Raw genomic sequence first — 18875 nt, forward strand, 5'->3', positions numbered from 1 at the left:
GAGGGGCCAGAGGTGGCTGGCAGTCTTGGAGAGAGTTGGGGGATGATGAGGAGGACCCTGATGATGTCACTTCTGAGCCAAGAGATGTGGATGGTGACTTCATACCCAGGTGATCATCTGAGGATTGATAGAAAAAAAGAGATTGTTTTTAACTTAAAATTTACATTCTGTTTGTTTCTTCACAGGGGCATTATTGTACAATACCCAGTGTCCAATTTCAGACCAGGTATGTAAATTAATTAAAACGTTCTACTTTAGTTACAGTCTATTTATTTCATTGGTTCCACTTATTGTTTACAAGTTAAGTTTGCAAATTTGTGTGCATACCAAAAGATTTTGTTCCAACTTCAAAAGAAATGCCTGCTAGGAAATGGCCTTGAACAAGAAAATAAACAAGTGCAAGAAACTCTGCAGTCCATGAGTCTTTGTGATGTCTTGTCTCAATCTGTGCTCTCCAGAGCAAAACTCCTCAAACATCTTGCACACACAAAAAAGCTTACAGACCACCTTGCTGCTATGGCAACACATTTTAGAGGACAATGGGCATCACCAAGACAACCCATAACCCCTCTTAACCCACCCCCTCCCTACAGCAGTTACGTCTTTCATCTCCCTATTCACCCTTCCCCCCCTTACGTCACATTGGAGGTCAAGGGTCAGGCCAAGCTAAGGGTTCTGGGCACTGTCCAGACACTCTGATTGGTCAACTAATCTGACCTCTCCTGCTCAGGGGTCAAATTCTTTCAGAATCTTGAGCACAGAGTGAGAAAGAGTAAAAAGAAAAAAGAAGGGGGGATGGTAACAACAATGGAGAGACAAACTAACTATTCCCTCCTGGAGTGATATAGTGATGGAATGAAAGACTGTACCTCAGTGAAATCCCTTCCCTGTGACTTATAAACAAACCTGAACCTGCAGAAAACACAAAAAATATCTCCCAGGCTAAACGTCTTTTCTGGAAGTTTACCTGCAGAGAGTCTTTAGTGTGTGCACTTGAAGATATAACCCATTGCAACACAGAACAAGTGCAATTGCAATCTCTGTCTTCCTCATCTATCAGAGTCCCCCCTCCCTCCTCCCCCCAACTGTGTAGGAGTATACAGTCAATAGGGCTGGGGGATGAGAAAGGGAGAAAGAAAGGGGAGGGAAGTATTGGGAAGGTGGAAAATGGGGGAAGAGGGGTGCATAAAAGAGAAAGGCATGGAAGAAGAGCAAAAGAAGAAGAGAAGAGTGGAAGATTAATCTTTACCAAAAACACTGCCTTCCCTTCCCCCCACCCATCTTATTGTTAACAAATAAGAGAGTGCTCTATTATAATCAAAGACCTCCAGCAGTCAGCGCTGAGCAGCCTGTTGGACAAACAGCACATGGAAATGGCCACAGATGTATGTTAGTTAATCCTACTCTTTTCATTTCACAGGGACACGTTTATTGGCCCCGACCAAAGTGCCTAGGGCCTCCATTTAGTGGGGCCCATTACAGTGAATGACTGAGCAGGAGGGCTTAATTTAGTTGACAAACTTAGATCTTAAACTTTTTAGTCTGTTAATTCAAGTGCGTTTGTTAAAATGTGGCTATGCATGAATACACGTATGGAAATTACCGCTATCAACAAGAAACCACACAATAAATATCGTAGGCTACACAATTCATGTGGGCTTGCGTCTAAACCCAAACTTTTGCTTTTGTTAAGTTCTCTAAGGATTTTAAGAGTTGAGTGAAATCCGCATGCAGTGATGAGCACCATTAAGGTGCAGGATGGTTGCACTCTTTCAAGAAACTAAAGACAAAAACGCATGCACACTCGTAAAGATGTTTACTCACCCTGAGATAGCAGCCTTGGGCCCCCCGGATCCGCGTTAACTAAATGTTGGGGTCGCTTCTGCTTCCGGCGTGACATGATTCACTGCGACTCAGACAGAGAGGGGGGCATCAGTCGGTTGAATGGCAGTAGGCACGTTTTTGCGCACTTGGAAGCGCTCCTGAAACCATCCAAGCATCTAAAGTTCAAAAGTTGCCCACATCCCGCAAGTCCCGGGATGAAAAGAACATTTACAAAATGGGTTAAATCATTTCTAAATGTAGAAAGAGTTTCTTTTTATGTAAGAAAGTGAAAAAATAGCACATAGGTGTTTGGAAATCCGCAGGTCTGCACCGTGTCATATGAAGCTGCCGTGAGTGTGTGTGTGTGGCTGTTTTCTAAAGTCTCTTCTCCCCCAAAAACTTGTCCAATTTGCGCCCCTCCTCTCCCACTGCTGCCCCGCTGCATGCACATACAGGGAACACACACACACACACACACACACACACACACACACACACACACACACACACACACACACACACACACACACACACACACACAGAACCACTCCTTGTTCTTCAATGATATTTGCATTTCAATGGCGTGTAACACACAGCCTCCCTGGTTCTCTTTTTCTTTCTCCCCAGCTTTATTTTTCTTTACACACTCACGCAGCAGCTATAAACTTTAAATAAAACATGACAATTAGGAGCCAAAGCCGTTGGATGGCTTAAAAACAAATATAAATGGGAGTTAGAATCGGCTATTTTGCTTAACATAAATGTTCATTCAATGTTTAATCATCCCTAGAAGAGAATACAATCATCATGGTCAAATTAGAATGCAATAACATGTCTAAAAGAAATTTAACAGGTGACTCATCCATCAGGTGACATCTGTTTAGGACCTCCAGGTGTAGGCTACTGTAGCTAGCCTAGGCTACTCTCTAATTATCAGCACGGTGGATACATATTGAAATCTAGACACATTTATTGACTTGCAGGTGGTTTTCATCAGTCATAAATCCGTCTTCCCAGTGATGTTATTGTACCGGATGAGGAGTAAACAGGCGATATTTCTACCCTTTGATATCCATAGGGCCAATTATCAGCAACAATGCACTGGAGTTGTGTGCAAGTGGGGCCACACAGCCATTCCACATGCATCTATTTCGTGTGTTATCACCAAGCGTATAATACCCCCCCTCACACCCCCCCAAAAAAAGCATCTTACACTGGAGCTCTATTTAAAAGGCAGAGAATAGATGGGAATCTTTGACAATGGCGTGCTGGACACAGTTGAGTGAGCATCTCCCCTCTCTCACTATGAACCCCCGGATCCGCTGCTACACAGCACAATGCCCCTCTTTCACCCCCCGCCTTTCCTCCTGTACCACGTGGAGAAATGGATAAAAAGAGAGAGAGAAAATAGTGGGAGGAGGAGGAGGAGGAGGAGGGGGGGGGGGGTAATATTTAAGTAGGTGTCTCACATTATACATATAGCCTAGGCCTATCCTCCACTCAGAGGCGGTGTATAAAGCAGGGCATTATTTGATTTTGAGGGATTATAACTGCCATGTTTATCTACATTTGGACTGCTCATTAAAGTGTCTCACTTCATCCAGTAGATTCATCACCTGGAAAATGAACAGAAAATGTATGGAGCAAGAAGTAAAAGTCAGGTTGCTTTAGGTCATTATGTAGTGGAAGAAGTTCCCAGATTATTTAAGTAGAGATACCACATTATAAAATGAATTCAGCATAAAACTAAAACAAACAAACGATATATGTTCTATATTTGTCCTAAATATGTGTGTCAAATGTAGTATTTTATTTTTGTAGATTCATTTTTAAATAGGCTATTTAAAGTAGGCTATGTTGAGACCTCGCGTTGCAATCAGCCAATCAGATTACAGTATTAATTTAGCGTCCCCTGACGATCCGAGTTAGTGAAGAGCTAACGTTGCCGTTGCCTAACTGGTAGGTTGGTGTCTCCCGAAATTAACCTTAGCTAAATATCACGTTAAGGTATCCGTTTAAGTTTTACAAAAAATATAACGCTAGTCAGTCAGCAAGTCAGTTTTTATTTTTAATAGAAGCCGTTGAACAGAAAGCGGACATAACAATTTAGCCTGGGAGCTCATCACTTTAACATTACCCGTTAACCTGCTAATGCTAACATCGAATGGCAGTTGGTGTAACATTAAAATAGCTAGCTAGCTAGCTACGTGACCTAAACTTTGCTAAACTAACGTTACATACGTCTTCATACAGCCATGTTATTATATTTTGGGTATTTAATATTTCCATATCGAGTATTTTTGTAATTGATAATTTGATATAGATAGGAAGTCAAAATTAAAACTTAGCAGAACGTGTTAAATGATTAAACTCGACTGAAATGTTTGCACTGAGTTTGCTCAGTATGTTATTCTTTATTTGTTGCTTTGATAAGATTAGGAGCTAAAATATTGCCTTACTCCAAGTAAAATTATAGGAAATTCTACCAATTCATAAAACAGCAAAAGTTATTAGAAATTGTTACCCCACACCTGGTGATTTTTAAGTTCCCAAATTTCACCAAATAGGACCTTGGACTCTTGAAACCTCCTAGAATTTGACGTTCAAGAGACTGTGATGTGTGGTAATCCCACACACAGGCTTGGCACTGCTATGAAAATAAATGAAATAATGAAATAATAATAATAATTTTTCCCAAATGGATTTTTTATTTGCTTTACCTTGATATGTGTATGGTCTTTTAAACTCAAAACATATGTAATTGCTTTATAGAACCTTCAGTTAATGACTTGACTAGCTGATCTCCATTAGCTATACTAAAATGTTACTGTACTTTCCTCAGTCGTGGCCATGGCTCTCTGCGACGACATACTACTATGTAACTTCCCAAAGTGCCGGACTAAGCTGAGCGGCTTCGCCTGGGTCACAGCTTGCTCACATGTTTTCTGTGATCAACATGGGTCCGGTGAGTTCAGCCGCTCCCCCGCCATCTGCCCGGCCTGCTCTTCTGCGTTGTCTGGGAAGCTGGACATTGTGAGGACGGAGCTGTCGCCCTCTGAGGAGTACAAAGCCATGGTGCTGGCAGGCCTGCGACCAGACGTTGTCCTTGACATCAGTGCCCGTGCTCTGGCCTTCTGGAGCTATCAGGTCAAATATCTTTCTGTTTGTATGCATCTAACAATAATGTAGCTCTGTATCTTTAAGTCTTGAAATGTCTGCCTGTGTCAGTCTGGTTGTTTTCTTTTTTCCTGTAAAACACCCAGCTTGTTGGTCTTTGTAAACAGGTCCATCAGGAGCATATGTATCAAGAGTACAGTCTGTCACGTGCTGAGGCACAGCTGAAGCAGATGGACAAGGTGTTGACCCAGCAGAACCAGAGCAGAGAACTGGAGCTCAACGGCATAAGGGGGGAAATCACCTCCTTGAAGAAAGTAAACCACAATTCTTAAGTGCAGATCCATAATGTCACATTTGAAATTGACCCCTAAATTAAAAATAGCTAAAGCATATCCTCTGACCCTCTAAGAAATGCTGTGCTTACTGTAATGTTTTACACCCAAGAAATGATTATACAAAGGGCCTTAGAAGGAAAGTGACAGAGGAGTAGCTCCATGGTGATTTTCTTTTTCCATCTTTCTTGACTGTAGATGATAAAGAAATAAGCATAGAACCCATAACTCTCATATACCTAATTTGTATCTGTACACATGGTGATTTTAGTTGGCACTTGATTTAGAAAGTTTGAAACCTCTAAGGTCAGAAGACTATATAGAAATATATAAAATCTTGTTTTCTTCAGGTGATGGAGGACTATAAAAGGAAGTACAGCGAGGTGTCCGAGAGGCTGATGGAGAGAAACAGGCAGTACCAGAAACTACAGGGGCTGTACGACTCACTGAGGCTACGCAACATGGTGGTGGGTGTTGGAGACAGAGACATGCTGCCACAACCAGTACATCACGATTTCAACACCGGTAAGAACAACAATTTGAACTTAGATTAATGTTAACGTTAAAAGGCACACTCTTTAAATAACAGATGCTTGGTCTTTTTGTGCAGGTGACTAATTGATATTTCACAATGAGACGGGGATGTAGATTGTAGGAGTTTATCAATGATCAGGCCACAAATTCTGTCCTTCCATATACACAACATCTGGAAAGTGTTTAATACTGCAATTGTTTGGTTTTTTTAAGATAGGGAAACACTTTTGAACAGTGACTTGCTAACCATGTTTGAAGGTCAGATGTCATGAAAAAGTAGTATTTATTAAATAGTTAAAATATGAATCTAAATAATTATTTGCCAACTGTTTTTATAATCAGTTAATTGCTTAAGTCATTGATTAAGCAGAAATGTCAAACATTTGCCGGTTAGTGTAAATTGAGTACATTTGAATTCTGGACCTTTTGCGATATGAGGACTTCACCTTGGTCTTTACGTCCAGGAATCTTGAGGGCATTTGTACATTTCATAGACTGAATAACAAATCAAACAAATGCACAGAATATTTAGGCTAAAGATTAAAAATCTCAGTTGCTTCCAAAAACAATGTTTGGCAGGTAAAGAAATAAACTTTAATGCTTTTATTAAATCAGTTGTCACACTGTGCCCACACTGATTAATGAGAAGAGGAAGGAAGCAAGAGAGAATTATGTTAAATGGCACAAAGGGAGACATAGCTGTTGGGGGGTTTGTCAAGAAGTGATCATTAACAATTAAGGACAGTAGGAGTAATGAGCTGATTGTCTGTGTGAGGGAATTTTATTCAGTATAACAATAAGAGACATCCGTCAACCCCCTGCCTGTCACACAGAGGTGGCTCGGCAGGGAACTCCCCAGAGAAGCCCCCAGTTCCTCTCCGTGGGCCACGAGGGGGACAGCAGATTCTTCTCCTGCCTGGAGGCTGACGGAGCCAAGACCTTCTTCCAGTTCAGCTCCCCTGCCAAGGAGAGAGGCCGGCCCTTCATGAAGAAGCACTGAGACAGTAACAGGTTTCATAATCTGACTGTAGCACATTAACTTTAATATATTTATTTATATATGTTAAAGCATTCTAATGTTTTAGTGTTAATTTAGTTAGCAGGGTTTGCCTTGAGTTCATTTTTGTAGTATTTATTGTAATTTTAAACTAAACTAGGCATGAAAACCAGCTTTTAGTCCTGGTCTCTACCTAAGCATTTGTGTTAAGAAGTACCTGTAATGTAAACACACATAAAATCAGTTTACAAAGAGCACTGCCTTAAGGTTTTCTGTTAGAGTGTAGATTGTGTCCGTTTTACAGAAAATAGGATAGTTAAAGCTTTGCCTGTTTCTAGTCAAAAACGGACGCATTGAAGGACTCAATGTAATCAGGAAGACTCCTCTATGTTCCTTTCATCGTGATTTAATATTTGAAAACTAAGAAGTTTAGGCAGTTGGGATAAAGGGGGGTAAAACTCTAACCTAAGCAAAGACAATGGATTATTTTGGTCCAAAAATGCTTGACTTTTATAGTGAACAAAAATCATTTATACATTTTGCTTTACTGATACAGTACACGTTAACTGAATGAATAACAGTAGGTGGTCTGTCATGCGAACTGTGTGAGGAATTTGGGCAATCTGGGTTAAACCTGAGCAATTGGCTGGTTGTTGATTGGAAGTAGAAGACCCCCTGAGGTCTAGACATGGATAACAAACAACTGAAGCAGCTAGTAAAGTGGTCAACCCAGACCGCAAGAATGTCTTTCGTACAGAGTTTTTAACTATTTTATGAGTAATGAAACCTCTGATCAACAGGCCCCTTTCACAGAAGACATTTCACAGTAGGAAAAACACAGGTGTAAATACTAATAATCACATTAAACTGCTTCAGTTTCAGGGTCCTGATGTTGTGTATGCTGGCTTACTGGGACAGTTGAATAGAACAGAGCCATAATTAATGTTATTAGTAATACCTGTGCTTTTCCTTCTATAATAAGTCAAAATGTCTGGTGTGAAAAAGGAATTACACTATCGTACATTTCAAATGACATTTAATGAGGACCTCTGGTGGCCCTTTGCTGTTTTAAGACACCACGCAAACAAAATGTTTAAACATAAAATTATTTTTTTCCAGGGTAAACTTAAGTCACAATTAAATCTGACATCACATTGCCATCATCACAGGTTAATTAATTTACAAAAAAAGAACTGCGTTGTCTCCACAACAACAAAACAGAAATATTTATAAATATAAACAAAATTGTCTATCTAAACGACAAAGTAACAGGGTAACCTCTATTTACAAACACAAAACAGGCACAAACTTTGGAAACTTCAAACTTCCATAATTATCCAAATTCTTCTTAAAAATCCAGAAAAAAATTGGTCCCCTTAATGTGTTTCATCTTGCTTGTTCAGCTCATTCGCTCTGCGGCTTGTAGCTGACCGAGGCAGCAATCTGACTTTGGACGTTTTGTTTCTTGCCGTTGACAATGAGGAGCAGAGGAGAGTCCACTCGTATACTTCTGAAATCAAACACCTGCCAGACAGAGGAAATGTGAAGGTCAGAAAATTTAGAGAAACATAATTCTATATATTTTGAACTGCACACATTAAACACTGACCTTATCTTTATGTGTTATACTGTGTCGTTTGACCTGAGGTTCAGGAATGACTACAGTGTCTCCTATCAGGACGCCCCAGCTATCCGCAGTGTTGTATACCATCACCACTATACATGACTCCTCGCTGTCCACCATGCCAAATGTACTGGAGGGAAAAAAAGTGCAAGATTTTACACCACCACACCAAAAATTGTGTTTTTTCTGCTCTATCACACCCAGACTGAACCAAAAAGCATGTGGATAATGTGAGCCATTAGCGATAAAATAAGCTGCACTCACAAAGCCATGCGACCCTCAGAGGCCAGACTGAACACCACCTTGCCCAGGGCGGCAACCCCAGCGTTGTGACCATGCGTGAGGGAGGAAAGAGTTCGAGGCTCCAGGCTGCCGACACGGCCTGTTGGGGAACGGAACTGAGGGGAGGAGCAGGGACCCAACGCTGACGTGTTGAGGTTAGAGAGCATCGTCCTTAACCGACGCGCCTTCACCTTCCCCTGAAGTGATGGAAAGACTGAAGGTTAGGAGCAAAACAAAAGCTATGGCTGTGCTTTGCTGCCACCTTGTTGTGAACAATGAAATCTTTGTCATCTTGATGACAATATTTATGTCAACGAAAGCCAAAAATAAAAGTGATGCCAAAAGTGCAATACACACACCTCATAGGACATATTTATCTCTATTAAATAAGTTCAGGCGTTATATTTGTTTTCCTAAAAACATTTCCTTCAGCTTCTTTCATTTAATTGGACATTCCCTTTTCAACTTAATGCAATTTGATCCATTATTTGAATTCTTATTATTTTCTTAGGATTTTGTTTCATGTTTCAAAGTGGGAATTTTCACAATATATGCCATTCTTAAACTGAGGTTTTGTTGTTAAAAATGAAAGCAACTCTACGCTAAAGCTAAAATGATGATAAACTGAATAGCCTAATTAATTGGCAAGCACCCAAGTACATTTTAAGCAAAAAGTGGAAACATTCACTGGTTCCAGCTTCTGAAATGTGAATATTTTTTGTATTCTGCTATGACAATAATCTAAATGTCTTTGGGTTTTGGACTGTTGATCTGACGAAACAAGACATTTGAAGAAGTCACCTCATGCTCTAAGAACTTGTGCTTTGCACTGCATACCTTGTTCTGTATGAGTTCTGTGACTTTCCCCAAATACTCCAGCAGCTGCTTCTCTCTCTCTGGAGGCTCCTCCCAGCCCGGGTCGAGTGCGGCGGCTCGGCTGTAGCCGCCGAGAGCAGACCCATACATCTCCTCATACTGGAACAGAGTGGCTCGGTTGAAATGCAGCTCCGGGTAACAAGAGGCAGCTCTGTCCACTTTTTCCTACATATGAGGAAGAAAGGAGTAAAATATTAGTGCAATTAGTGCTGATAGATTTTAACCAACATGTTCAATGCTCAGTACTCACAGATTGTGCATAGGCAGTTAGAGCTTGTTGAGACAACTGTGGATTCTGTCCACAGGTGAAAAACAGGGACACATAAGCATTTCCCAGGATGTCTGTAAAAACATGAAATACAATTTTAGGACAGCACATCATTTGTACAATCCCTGTTATAACGTTCCTTTAACACTTCTCCTCTGCTTACTAAGTACCCAGACGCTCTACTCACACCAAGACGTCCCGTCGGTGACATCCAGCTGGACAGCTTGTCGGGCCATGTCCACACTCTCCATCACCTGCTTGCCATGATGTGCGTTGCTGTCCGCCGGCGGCAGCTGTCTCAGCACCATAGACAGGTTGCGTAGAGACACTTTGTTCTTGCTCTACAGATGTAAAAGATAAAGCACAAGACCGTCAACTTGAGTTGAAAAGTGAAACCTAGCATGGAGATATAAAAGTAATTCCCACAGGAGTGTTCAGTGATTAATTCAGAAACAACCTGTAACTTACATTAGTTATGTGACAGTTTACAGAAAAGTAAAAGAAGATATCAAAATTAGATAAATGTATGTTTGAGCCAAATTGTCCATTAATGAAACATTGTATATCATTCCACAGAGAAGAGCTATGTGAACAGCTATAGAATAAATGGTCTAACGTTTCTGTTTCCATAAAGCAAAAGCTGCATTTTTCGTCTAGTTTTCGACGAGCGGAAAGTTTCATAGTTTCAATCAGTTTGAAATACATAACACTAAATAAACTGTATTTATGGCTTTGTATGGCTTATTCTATTGAACAAGTTGTGCCGTTATCGGTCGAGGCAGGGCATCTGGTAGGTGCTCACAAAGAGCAGTATTTGGAGAAGTTGGAGATAGCAGGATTGCATACCGACCCTTAATTCTTCCTCCCTCTGTTTTCACTGACCTCATTAAATCACCGAGTCTGCCAGACTTCAGTCCACACGATCTGTACCACTATGTGGTAAATGGGGTATCCCCATATACTGGTGCTGATCTCAAAGCTTTTAAAAGTCTGGATGCTTCCCAGTTCTTTGTAGCTGGCTGGGTTACAGGTACGCGATGCTACGCTAACGGCGGGGGGGAGGTACCTCATAATGGCAAAGATAAGATATCAATCTAGGGTTTATTTTGTATTAACATCTATTCTTTACTTAAGTAAAGATTTATATAACACGTAGCCCATGTTTTTAAGAGGACAAGGTCGGTCGTGGCTACCCACATACCGTTGTTCACTGGGTGTGCCAATGCAACTTTCTAGCTAATAGATGCCTGAACACATCCCAGCTCTGGGAAGTGCAGTCATTAATTATCTATCACACGTTAATCCATGCAGTAAATCACGGAGTGTCTATGATCAGTAGTAACCACACATAATTGTAACATCTAGCCATCTTCTTATCTGTGATTATATTCGCTGTGTTTAGATTTGACCGGTGGACGACGCGATGGGCAGCAGCTAGCGAGCAGTCCAAAGCTAGCTGCAGCTAGCTCGTCAGCTAGCCAGGGTAGGAGCTCCGCAGACCCGCATTTAACTCGTTTTTTAAGCTAGTTTCCGTGCCATGTCATCTTTAATTTAACCGCTATTTTTTGTATGTGTGTTAAGTTAAATGATCAAGGGAACGGCTTTCTTTTTTGGATATGTAGCTAGGTCAGTGAATAACCGATGTTAGCTAGTTATGTGGGTCATCATCGGGTTGGACCTGTTAGCAGGACAGCTGGTTAGCACGGCAGCTAGCTGGTTGAAGATCATTTTATTTATCACTCATTTAAAACAGAAAGGCAATACATACACATGCTTGTGTTGGTGAGGATTACTCTGCACATTGTGAATGTGAGAACAGAAACACGAACGAAAACGTACGAGTTTAGCTTGCCGTCCATCTACAGCATAGCTCTTCCGCCGTCCGTCAAGGTCGTTCATAATTCGCGCGAGTGGAGCGTGCCGTCACGTGCAAAGGGTACACTATCACAATACCTTATGTGTTACAGCATATCGAGGTATGTGGTACTTTAATTATGGCTCTTATGTGGAAAGCCAAGAGGACAGGATAGAAAATAATGTTTCACTGAGTTTGAAATATATCCCTCTCTCTTTCTGTCCTTAATGTACCTGTTGCAAGGCTCCAGTGAAGCAGTTCTTGGCACCGGTCAGGTCTCCTTTTTTCCAGTACTGCTCCCCCAATGTGTTCCAGCCCTCGACCAAGCCAGGCTCCAGTTTTACAGCGCGTGAAAGGCACTCTTCTGCTGCGGTGCTGAAGTCTGGAGCCACGTTTAGACACCTACCCTTCTGCAGCAGAAACTCTGCTTTGTGTTTAAAATGATCTGTGGTAAATCGTAAACACAGATACAGTTAGTATATATTCTGCAAATGAAAGACAGAAGTGCTGTTGTGTAATTGTAGCACTCTCACCTTCTTTCTCCTCTAGCCTCTTCAGTGTCTTTTCGCTCTCCTGTGCGACATCGCTTTGTTTCCTCCCAGCTTCCTCCACACTGTGAGTCTCAAAATAGCAATCTCTGAAGTTATACAGTTCATCCACGAGCTCCTGTAATGGGAGGGTAGAGAAGGGGGGGTTAAAGAAAAACAATATTGTGAATTCTTAACAAAAGTTAAAAATAGACCAAAGGCATAGTTCTCACAGCAAAATCTACATGTCGTGCAATACTGACTTGGTGAAAAAACTGGGATGAGCATTGCCCATTAGAGATGTACATATAACAGAATACTGTTACTGTATGATACCCACTTTTGTGATCTAGTAGCAAGTAGAGTAATACAACTGTCAACTTTCGTATATTATATATATATATATATATATATATATATATATATATATATATATATTAATGATAGGTATTTCTAAAAAATAAATAAAGTAGCAATCTATGCACCTGCATTTGTGCTACTGATGTTTAAAAATAATAATGTAAGATTATTGATTAAGGATGATTTACCTATGAAACGTACTAAATTGAGAGAGCATCTCTAGTGTCCATCCTTGGTGCATTAAGCCAGCAACACTGAGAATATGGTGACTCAGCAAGAAGTGGATGCAAGCATTTAAAAAGTCATAAATCTGACGGGTTAATGGGGTAATTGTAGAGCTATTCTACCCACAGAATGAGGAATATGGCACTCACACACCTAACGGTATCAGAAATGAAGGCTCAATACTAAATAGGGTTTGTTAGCATGAGAGTTGCAGCCTGTTGTTATAGTAACGAGTCGTTAAGAAGATGTCCAGCGAGCAAATGTAGAGACAACACAAGACACTGACCTCATGAGAAGTCGACAAAACACTAAGGATCGGACATTTGGTGTATTTAAATATTCGTGTGATATAATTAAGAACAAGTACCTTCATAATTTGCAGTTCGTTTTTCTCTTTGGCAGGCTCACCACTCTTCTCGTCTTCCGCCATCTTTGCGTTAGCTCACAGCAGCCTAGTACCGGAAGGAGCAGCCACTGCAGTGGAGCAACCGGAGCAACATGCACAAAGTTACGAGACGAGTATTAAATCTACGTTTATGTTACTATGGTGACAGAAAACATGTCTTTACTACAATAGCACGAATGCAATGAATTTTAGCACAGAGGAAACTGACTTTTAATTTCAGAGACGCCGGAAGTTGGAGTGGTCCGTAACCCAAAATGAATCCGACAAAGAACCTCTTTACAAGTGAACAGATATTTTTCATTGACTCATTTTTCGTTGCTAAAATACAGCTTTCAGTACAGGCCGATTAATGTGTGACTATTTATTTATTTCAGATGATGTAACCACCAGGATTAATCGTCATCAGCAGTCAGCCGGAACGTTTCTCACGCAAGTTGCTGGTCCGACACGTTTTCGCCTCGGACCATACATTTTTCGCTCCCAGCAAGGCTGACAGTGTTCAACTTTTGTCAAAGTACTGTTTAGTGTAACCGGTGTCGGTGTTGGTGTTGGTAACTTATTGCGGTTGATTCCAGTTCGTCATGTCGGACACGTGGAGCAACATTCAGGCGCACAAGAAGCAGCTGGACTCTCTGCGGGAAAGGCTGCAGCGGCGGCGGAAAGACCCAGCACAACAGTCCTCTGGTAGGCCTAACGTTACATTCAGACCAGAGAGCAGCTACCCGCAGGACAGCAAATAATGATTGTTTTGTTAAATAACCAATAGAATATTTACCCGATTAATCAAATCTATAAATTGTATGAAAGTATGAAGACAATTGCCCATGCATTGTTGCCCAAGGTCACAGTGATGTCTTGAAATTGCCTAGTTTTACTAGCAAATATTGGGAATGTTTACTCAACACATACAGCTGTACTTTTAACTTACGTAACTTTTTGCAAATTAGCTAAACGATTAATTGGCACAATTATACAAATGTTAGTTTTGTTTTCCAGGGAACTTCCAACAAGTAAATTATTTTCTTACGGTTAATAGTTATTATTTGTAGGGCCAGGGCTGTAACTAATTATTGTCATTATCAGTTAAACTGATGATTGCGTTCTTGATTTATCGAGTAATTGCTTGGTCTGTAAAACGTCAATAAATGGTCCCATGCCCATCATAATTTCCCACAGCCCCAGATGGCATCTTCAAATAACTTATTTTGTTTTAACAAACAGTCCAAAACACAAAGATAGTCAATTTACTATCATAGAAGACTATGAAAAACAGTGAATATTCATTTGGTAAAACATTTGAGAAGCTGGGACCAGTAATTTCTGGCATTTTTGGGTAAGAAATTAAAAACAATCAGTTGTCAAAAAAGCTTAAAAAGCTTTTTTTCAAAATGATGGTATTAACCTCTGTTGTCTCCTCTCGGTCAGATGGCGGAAGCAGTACAGAGGGTTCCACAGCCAGGAGTGACAGCCCGGCTCCGTCAGCTCCGCTCCCCCCTCAGGAGGAGACCGAAAAACCACCAGACCCCGAACTAGAGAAGAGGCTGCTGGGGTATCTCTCTGATCTGAGTCTTTCATTGCCAACGGACTCCCTTGCCATCACAAGTGAACTCAGTGTGAGTCTTTGTCTCTAAGCACAGAAATGCTTTTGGCAAACAGTACACAAGTTTTATAAAGGAAAGTAAAAAATGTGTTGAGCTCGGCTGTAGCGTAATTACATACAAAAATAAATACACATATTTCTATTTTTAATTTATTTTTCTTCCATTTGATTCTCGCTCACAGTCTGAGACAGCTGTCAGTCATGGATGCATCCAGAGCCTGCTGCTAAAATTCTCTGCTCAGGAACTCATCGAGGTCCGGCAGCCCACATCAGCCTCTTCTTCTACTACTTCTTCCCCCTCAATCGTGGTAGCAGTGGACCACACAAAACTATGGGCCATGATCGGTTCTGTGGCTGGAGCCCAACGGGCTGGAGTCAAGAGAAAAGCAGAAGATCAAACCCACCACAAAAGAGCTCCAGGCTTCTCACCCTCACTTCAGAGCCCTACTTCACCTCCACACTCTTCCTTCACCTCTGTGACGCCGGCTTCCTCCTCACAGCTGGCAGGGCCGTCAGCATCGGGGAGCGGGGCTGAGAAGAAAGGAAAGAGCAGTAAAAGCCAGTCGTCCCATTTGGACATGGAGATAGAGAGCCTCCTGAGCCAACAGTCCACTAAAGAGCAACAGAGCAAGAAGGTAGGAAAGATGAGGAGACCGACCAATATCTCCTCTTGTCTCTTACTGCACTCAGAATTATTGGAACCAGTTTCATTTTCAGCTACACGAAAGCGAAGCAGGATTGTTTGGAGGTGTGATTACTGATATGGTATATCATGTTATTTATGTCCAGGTGAGCAGAGAGATTCTGGAGCTGCTTAATGCCAGCACAGCTAAGGAGCAGTCCATCGTGGAAAAGTTCCGGTCTCGCGGCCGAGCTCAGGTCCAAGAGTTCTGCGACCACGGGACCAAAGAGGAGTGTGTGCGCTCTGGGGACACGCCGCTGCCGTGCACCAAGTTACACTTCCGGTCAGTGCTCCTCGGCATACTGTTTTTTGTGTTTAGGTCACCCCACATGATGAAAAAAAATCTTTCAGTCACTTCACAGCTTCAACAGATTTTTAATTAATTCAGATAAATTATAATTTCCATTGCAGTTCAGTGTTTATAAATCCACTGGGCTGGGGTCACCCTGGTGGCTGAGGGGTGAGGGCCCCGACTATGAACTGCAGTGCCACCGGTTCATGTTCACCTCATCTGTCTTTCCTATCTCTTCCTGTCATCTCTTAACTGTCAACCAAACAAAGGCAAACATGTCCTAAAAACAAATATTTCAAAAAAGAAAATACTCCCATGGGTCTGAAAAGGTCACTATAATCAAGGTTACAATACCACTACTATCAAAAACACCACATTATGACAATGTTCTGGCAAAGCACTGACTTGCCCATCATTTTAATCTAATGGAAAAGGATAATAGCATCTTTTTAGTTTTCATTTTGAAGTAAATCATTTTCATTATAAATGAAGGTTTGGGAACCACCAAAGGAAATCTCAAAATAAATAAGATGAATAATGAGTTAAAAAACAGTTTCTGCTTCAAACACGATACATTTTTCTATAATAACTGATGTTTCCTTGTGAAATGTTGTATGAGTCTATCCCTTCAGGCACATTTTTTAAATGAACCACTGGAAAGTAATGAAACTGTATTCAAGGGGTCACAAGTAGACTTGGTTTTAAGGGGGCACAATTCAAAAACGTGGACACTGGTCTAAGGATACAGGGTGCAAATTTCTGATTTAATAAACTTGACTGACAGGGTAAATATATTTGTATTTGCCTTCCTGTATTTTAACTTTTGTGCTCAGGTAGAAGATATTTGGTGGTTTAATTTGTGGGGTTCTGTTCAAACCTGAAGTTGTTAAAATAAAATGACATTGCACAAAAATGTTTATGCAGGTGGTTTACTTTTTGAATTTTTCCCCCCTCATTTAGTCGCATCATTAACAAGCACACGGACGAGAGCCTTGGTGACTGCTCCTTCCTTAACACGTGTTTCCACATGGACACCTGCAAATACGTCCACTACGAGATCGACAGCCCTCCAGAGGCCGAGGGGGGCCTGCTGGGGCCCCAGGCCGGGACCACAGAGCTCGGCCTCTGTGCGGGGGACGCTGACAGCAACGTGGGCAAACTGTTCCCCTCACAGGTGAGGCTGAGAGATGGCGTCCTACCAGCGACAGACCGACGGATGCTGTACATTTTTGGTGGGTTATGAAGTTTACAGAAGTTGTGTTTTTCTTTGCAGTGGATCTGCTGCGATATCCGCTACTTGGACGTGTCCATCCTCGGGAAGTTTGCTGTGGTGATGGCCGACCCTCCGTGGGACATCCACATGGAGCTACCCTATGGTACACTGACTGACGACGAGATGAGAAAACTCAACATCCCCATCCTGCAAGATGACGGCTTCCTCTTCCTCTGGGTCACCGGAAGGTAACTTACCTGGGCGCTCGAGTTTCCTTGTCTCTGATTTTTATTTTTTTTCTGCGACAAACATTTTCTTCAGCTGGGGCTTTTACCCCTGCAACCAAAGATATACATTTGAATACATTCTGTGCATACTAGAATTTGTTTTCCATTTTCTGTACAGTATTCTTCTTTGTTTTGAAGTGATAGCCTGACAGTTTCCCCCCTCAAAGAGCTCAATCTTTCTCAGTTAAATTAAGTAGCAGTAGCGGGATTTATCATATTTAACAATACCTAGACAACAAACGTTTTATACAGGTTGAACCTGCATGGTTTAGTACAAGAAGGCAGGGTCCTAGTTCTGTACATCCAGATATACAGTCGTTGTGTCTGCTCAAACTTATCATGTGCCCAACTTCTCTTCTTACAGGGCTATGGAGTTGGGCAGAGAGTGTCTCAGTCTTTGGGGGTAAGTCTTTCTTCTGTGCATGCACGACCATCAAGTCATCCCTTTGGTAGGACACCATTCAATTTCTTATATATGTGCTGCCTTTTTATGTGTGTATTTATTATCATCTGCTAGCTATGATCGAGTTGATGAAATAATTTGGGTGAAAACAAACCAGCTTCAAAGAATCATCCGCACAGGAAGGACAGGCCATTGGCTGAACCACGGGAAGGAGCACTGTCTGGTATGTTTGTCCTCTTGTGCGTCTTCTTACTGTGTAATATATACCGTACCTGTCTCTGTCATATACAGCATGAGCCTGCATGTAACTGCTAAGCTCCAAGCTCGAGGAATTTTGCCTCCAGGAGTTTTTTTTAATGTTCATTCTTGGTAGGTAGAGAGGCCTCCCCATAACTAGGTGTTTTGAAGCAATATGCTGAGCTGCTACAGGCTCATTTTTTTGTAAATGTGCCTCCAAAGGTGTGTCAGATAAATGTCAAATATTTCTCTTGTTTTTCTTCAGGTGGGTGTAAAGGGAAACCCTCAGGGATTCAACCGAGGTTTGGACTGCGACGTCATTGTGGCTGAGGTAAAATGATTATATCTTCTGTCCTACTTATTGTATTTATGATTTCTACAGCCTGAAAAAGTTGCTTCAGATATGATACAGATTCAATCTTCATTGCATTCCAAACGCTCTCTTCCAGGTCCGCTCCACCAGTCACAAACCAGATGAGATCTACGGCATGATAGAGAGACTCTCGCCTGGCACCAGGAAAATTGAGCTTTTCGGTCGACCCCACAACGTCCAGCCCAACTGGTAAGACACCATCACGCTTTAATTTAAAGGCCAAGTTACTGCTTTACATGTACTGATTGACCTTTTTTCTCCTCCACTTCTAGGGTAACTCTTGGAAACCAGCTTGATGGAATTCATCTCTTGGATCCTGATGTCGTGGCTCGATTTAAGAATCGTTATCCAGACGGCGTCATCTCTAAACCCAAAAACATGCAGTGATGACAGTGGTCGCAGGTTTGGAAGAAGTTTATCAATAGACTGTTTTTTTTTTTTTTTTTTATATCCGTGAACAACGGTCTCTAATAAATGTTGTCTTTTTTTATATCCGTGAACAACTGTCTTTAATAAATGTTGTCAACAAGATACATTGTCTGTGTCTTGGTTAAGAAATGA

At 41.4% G+C, this 18875-nt stretch overlaps 3 protein-coding genes across 3 annotated transcripts; 2 read left to right on the forward strand and 1 right to left on the reverse strand.

The window, feature by feature from the left end:
• The first annotated feature begins 4674 nt into the window (after positions 1-4674).
• ccnb1ip1 (cyclin B1 interacting protein 1) lies at positions 4675-6892 on the forward strand. Its single transcript, XM_078275521.1, has 4 exons — positions 4675-4971; positions 5109-5255; positions 5624-5798; positions 6641-6892. The coding sequence occupies exons 1-4, from the start codon at positions 4675-4677 to the stop codon at positions 6805-6807; spliced, it is 786 nt and encodes a 261-aa protein (XP_078131647.1). The 3' UTR covers positions 6808-6892.
• Positions 6893-7823: 931 nt separating this feature from the next.
• Positions 7824-13445, reverse strand: ttc5 (tetratricopeptide repeat domain 5). The gene is made up of 9 exons (XM_078275520.1): positions 13189-13445; positions 12243-12375; positions 11943-12154; positions 10042-10195; positions 9837-9928; positions 9548-9751; positions 8693-8907; positions 8414-8558; positions 7824-8328 (listed from the first exon to the last, which is right to left on the reverse strand). The coding sequence occupies exons 1-9, from the start codon at positions 13249-13251 to the stop codon at positions 8209-8211; spliced, it is 1338 nt and encodes a 445-aa protein (XP_078131646.1). The 5' UTR covers positions 13252-13445; the 3' UTR covers positions 7824-8208.
• Positions 13446-13643: 198 nt separating this feature from the next.
• Positions 13644-18845, forward strand: mettl3 (methyltransferase like 3). The gene is made up of 11 exons (XM_078275519.1): positions 13644-13911; positions 14653-14840; positions 15010-15462; positions 15617-15792; positions 16762-16975; positions 17075-17262; positions 17666-17704; positions 17819-17927; positions 18207-18272; positions 18391-18503; positions 18587-18845. Exons 1-11 carry the CDS (start codon positions 13809-13811, stop codon positions 18699-18701), a joined length of 1764 nt encoding a protein of 587 aa, XP_078131645.1. The 5' UTR covers positions 13644-13808; the 3' UTR covers positions 18702-18845.
• The last annotated feature ends 30 nt before the right edge of the window (positions 18846-18875 follow it).

The sequence above is a fragment of the Sander vitreus genome, chromosome 19 (genome assembly GCF_031162955.1).
Source record: "Sander vitreus isolate 19-12246 chromosome 19, sanVit1, whole genome shotgun sequence".
In the NCBI taxonomy this organism is placed as follows: domain Eukaryota; kingdom Metazoa; phylum Chordata; class Actinopteri; order Perciformes; family Percidae; genus Sander; species Sander vitreus.

Excerpts from the sequence above, each read along its gene's own strand:
- ccnb1ip1 (XM_078275521.1), top strand. The coding sequence starts at position 4,675 with ATGGCTCTCTGCGACGACATACTACTATGTAACTTCCCAAAGTGCCGG. Across the intron at positions 5,256-5,623 it reads AAATCACCTCCTTGAAGAAA|GTGATGGAGGACTATAAAAG; the intron begins GTAAACCACAAT and ends TGTTTTCTTCAG. Across the intron at positions 5,799-6,640 it reads ACATCACGATTTCAACACCG|AGGTGGCTCGGCAGGGAACT; the intron begins GTAAGAACAACA and ends CCTGTCACACAG.
- ttc5 (XM_078275520.1), bottom strand. The coding sequence starts at position 13,251 with ATGGCGGAAGACGAGAAGAGTGGTGAGCCTGCCAAAGAGAAAAACGAA. Across the intron at positions 12,376-13,188 it reads ACGAACTGCAAATTATGAAG|GAGCTCGTGGATGAACTGTA; the intron begins GTACTTGTTCTT and ends CTCCCATTACAG. Across the intron at positions 9,929-10,041 it reads CACCGACGGGACGTCTTGGT|ACATCCTGGGAAATGCTTAT; the intron begins GTGAGTAGAGCG and ends ATGTTTTTACAG.
- mettl3 (XM_078275519.1), top strand. The coding sequence starts at position 13,809 with ATGTCGGACACGTGGAGCAACATTCAGGCGCACAAGAAGCAGCTGGAC. Across the intron at positions 14,841-15,009 it reads CCATCACAAGTGAACTCAGT|TCTGAGACAGCTGTCAGTCA; the intron begins GTGAGTCTTTGT and ends TCTCGCTCACAG. Across the intron at positions 16,976-17,074 it reads GCAAACTGTTCCCCTCACAG|TGGATCTGCTGCGATATCCG; the intron begins GTGAGGCTGAGA and ends TTTTCTTTGCAG.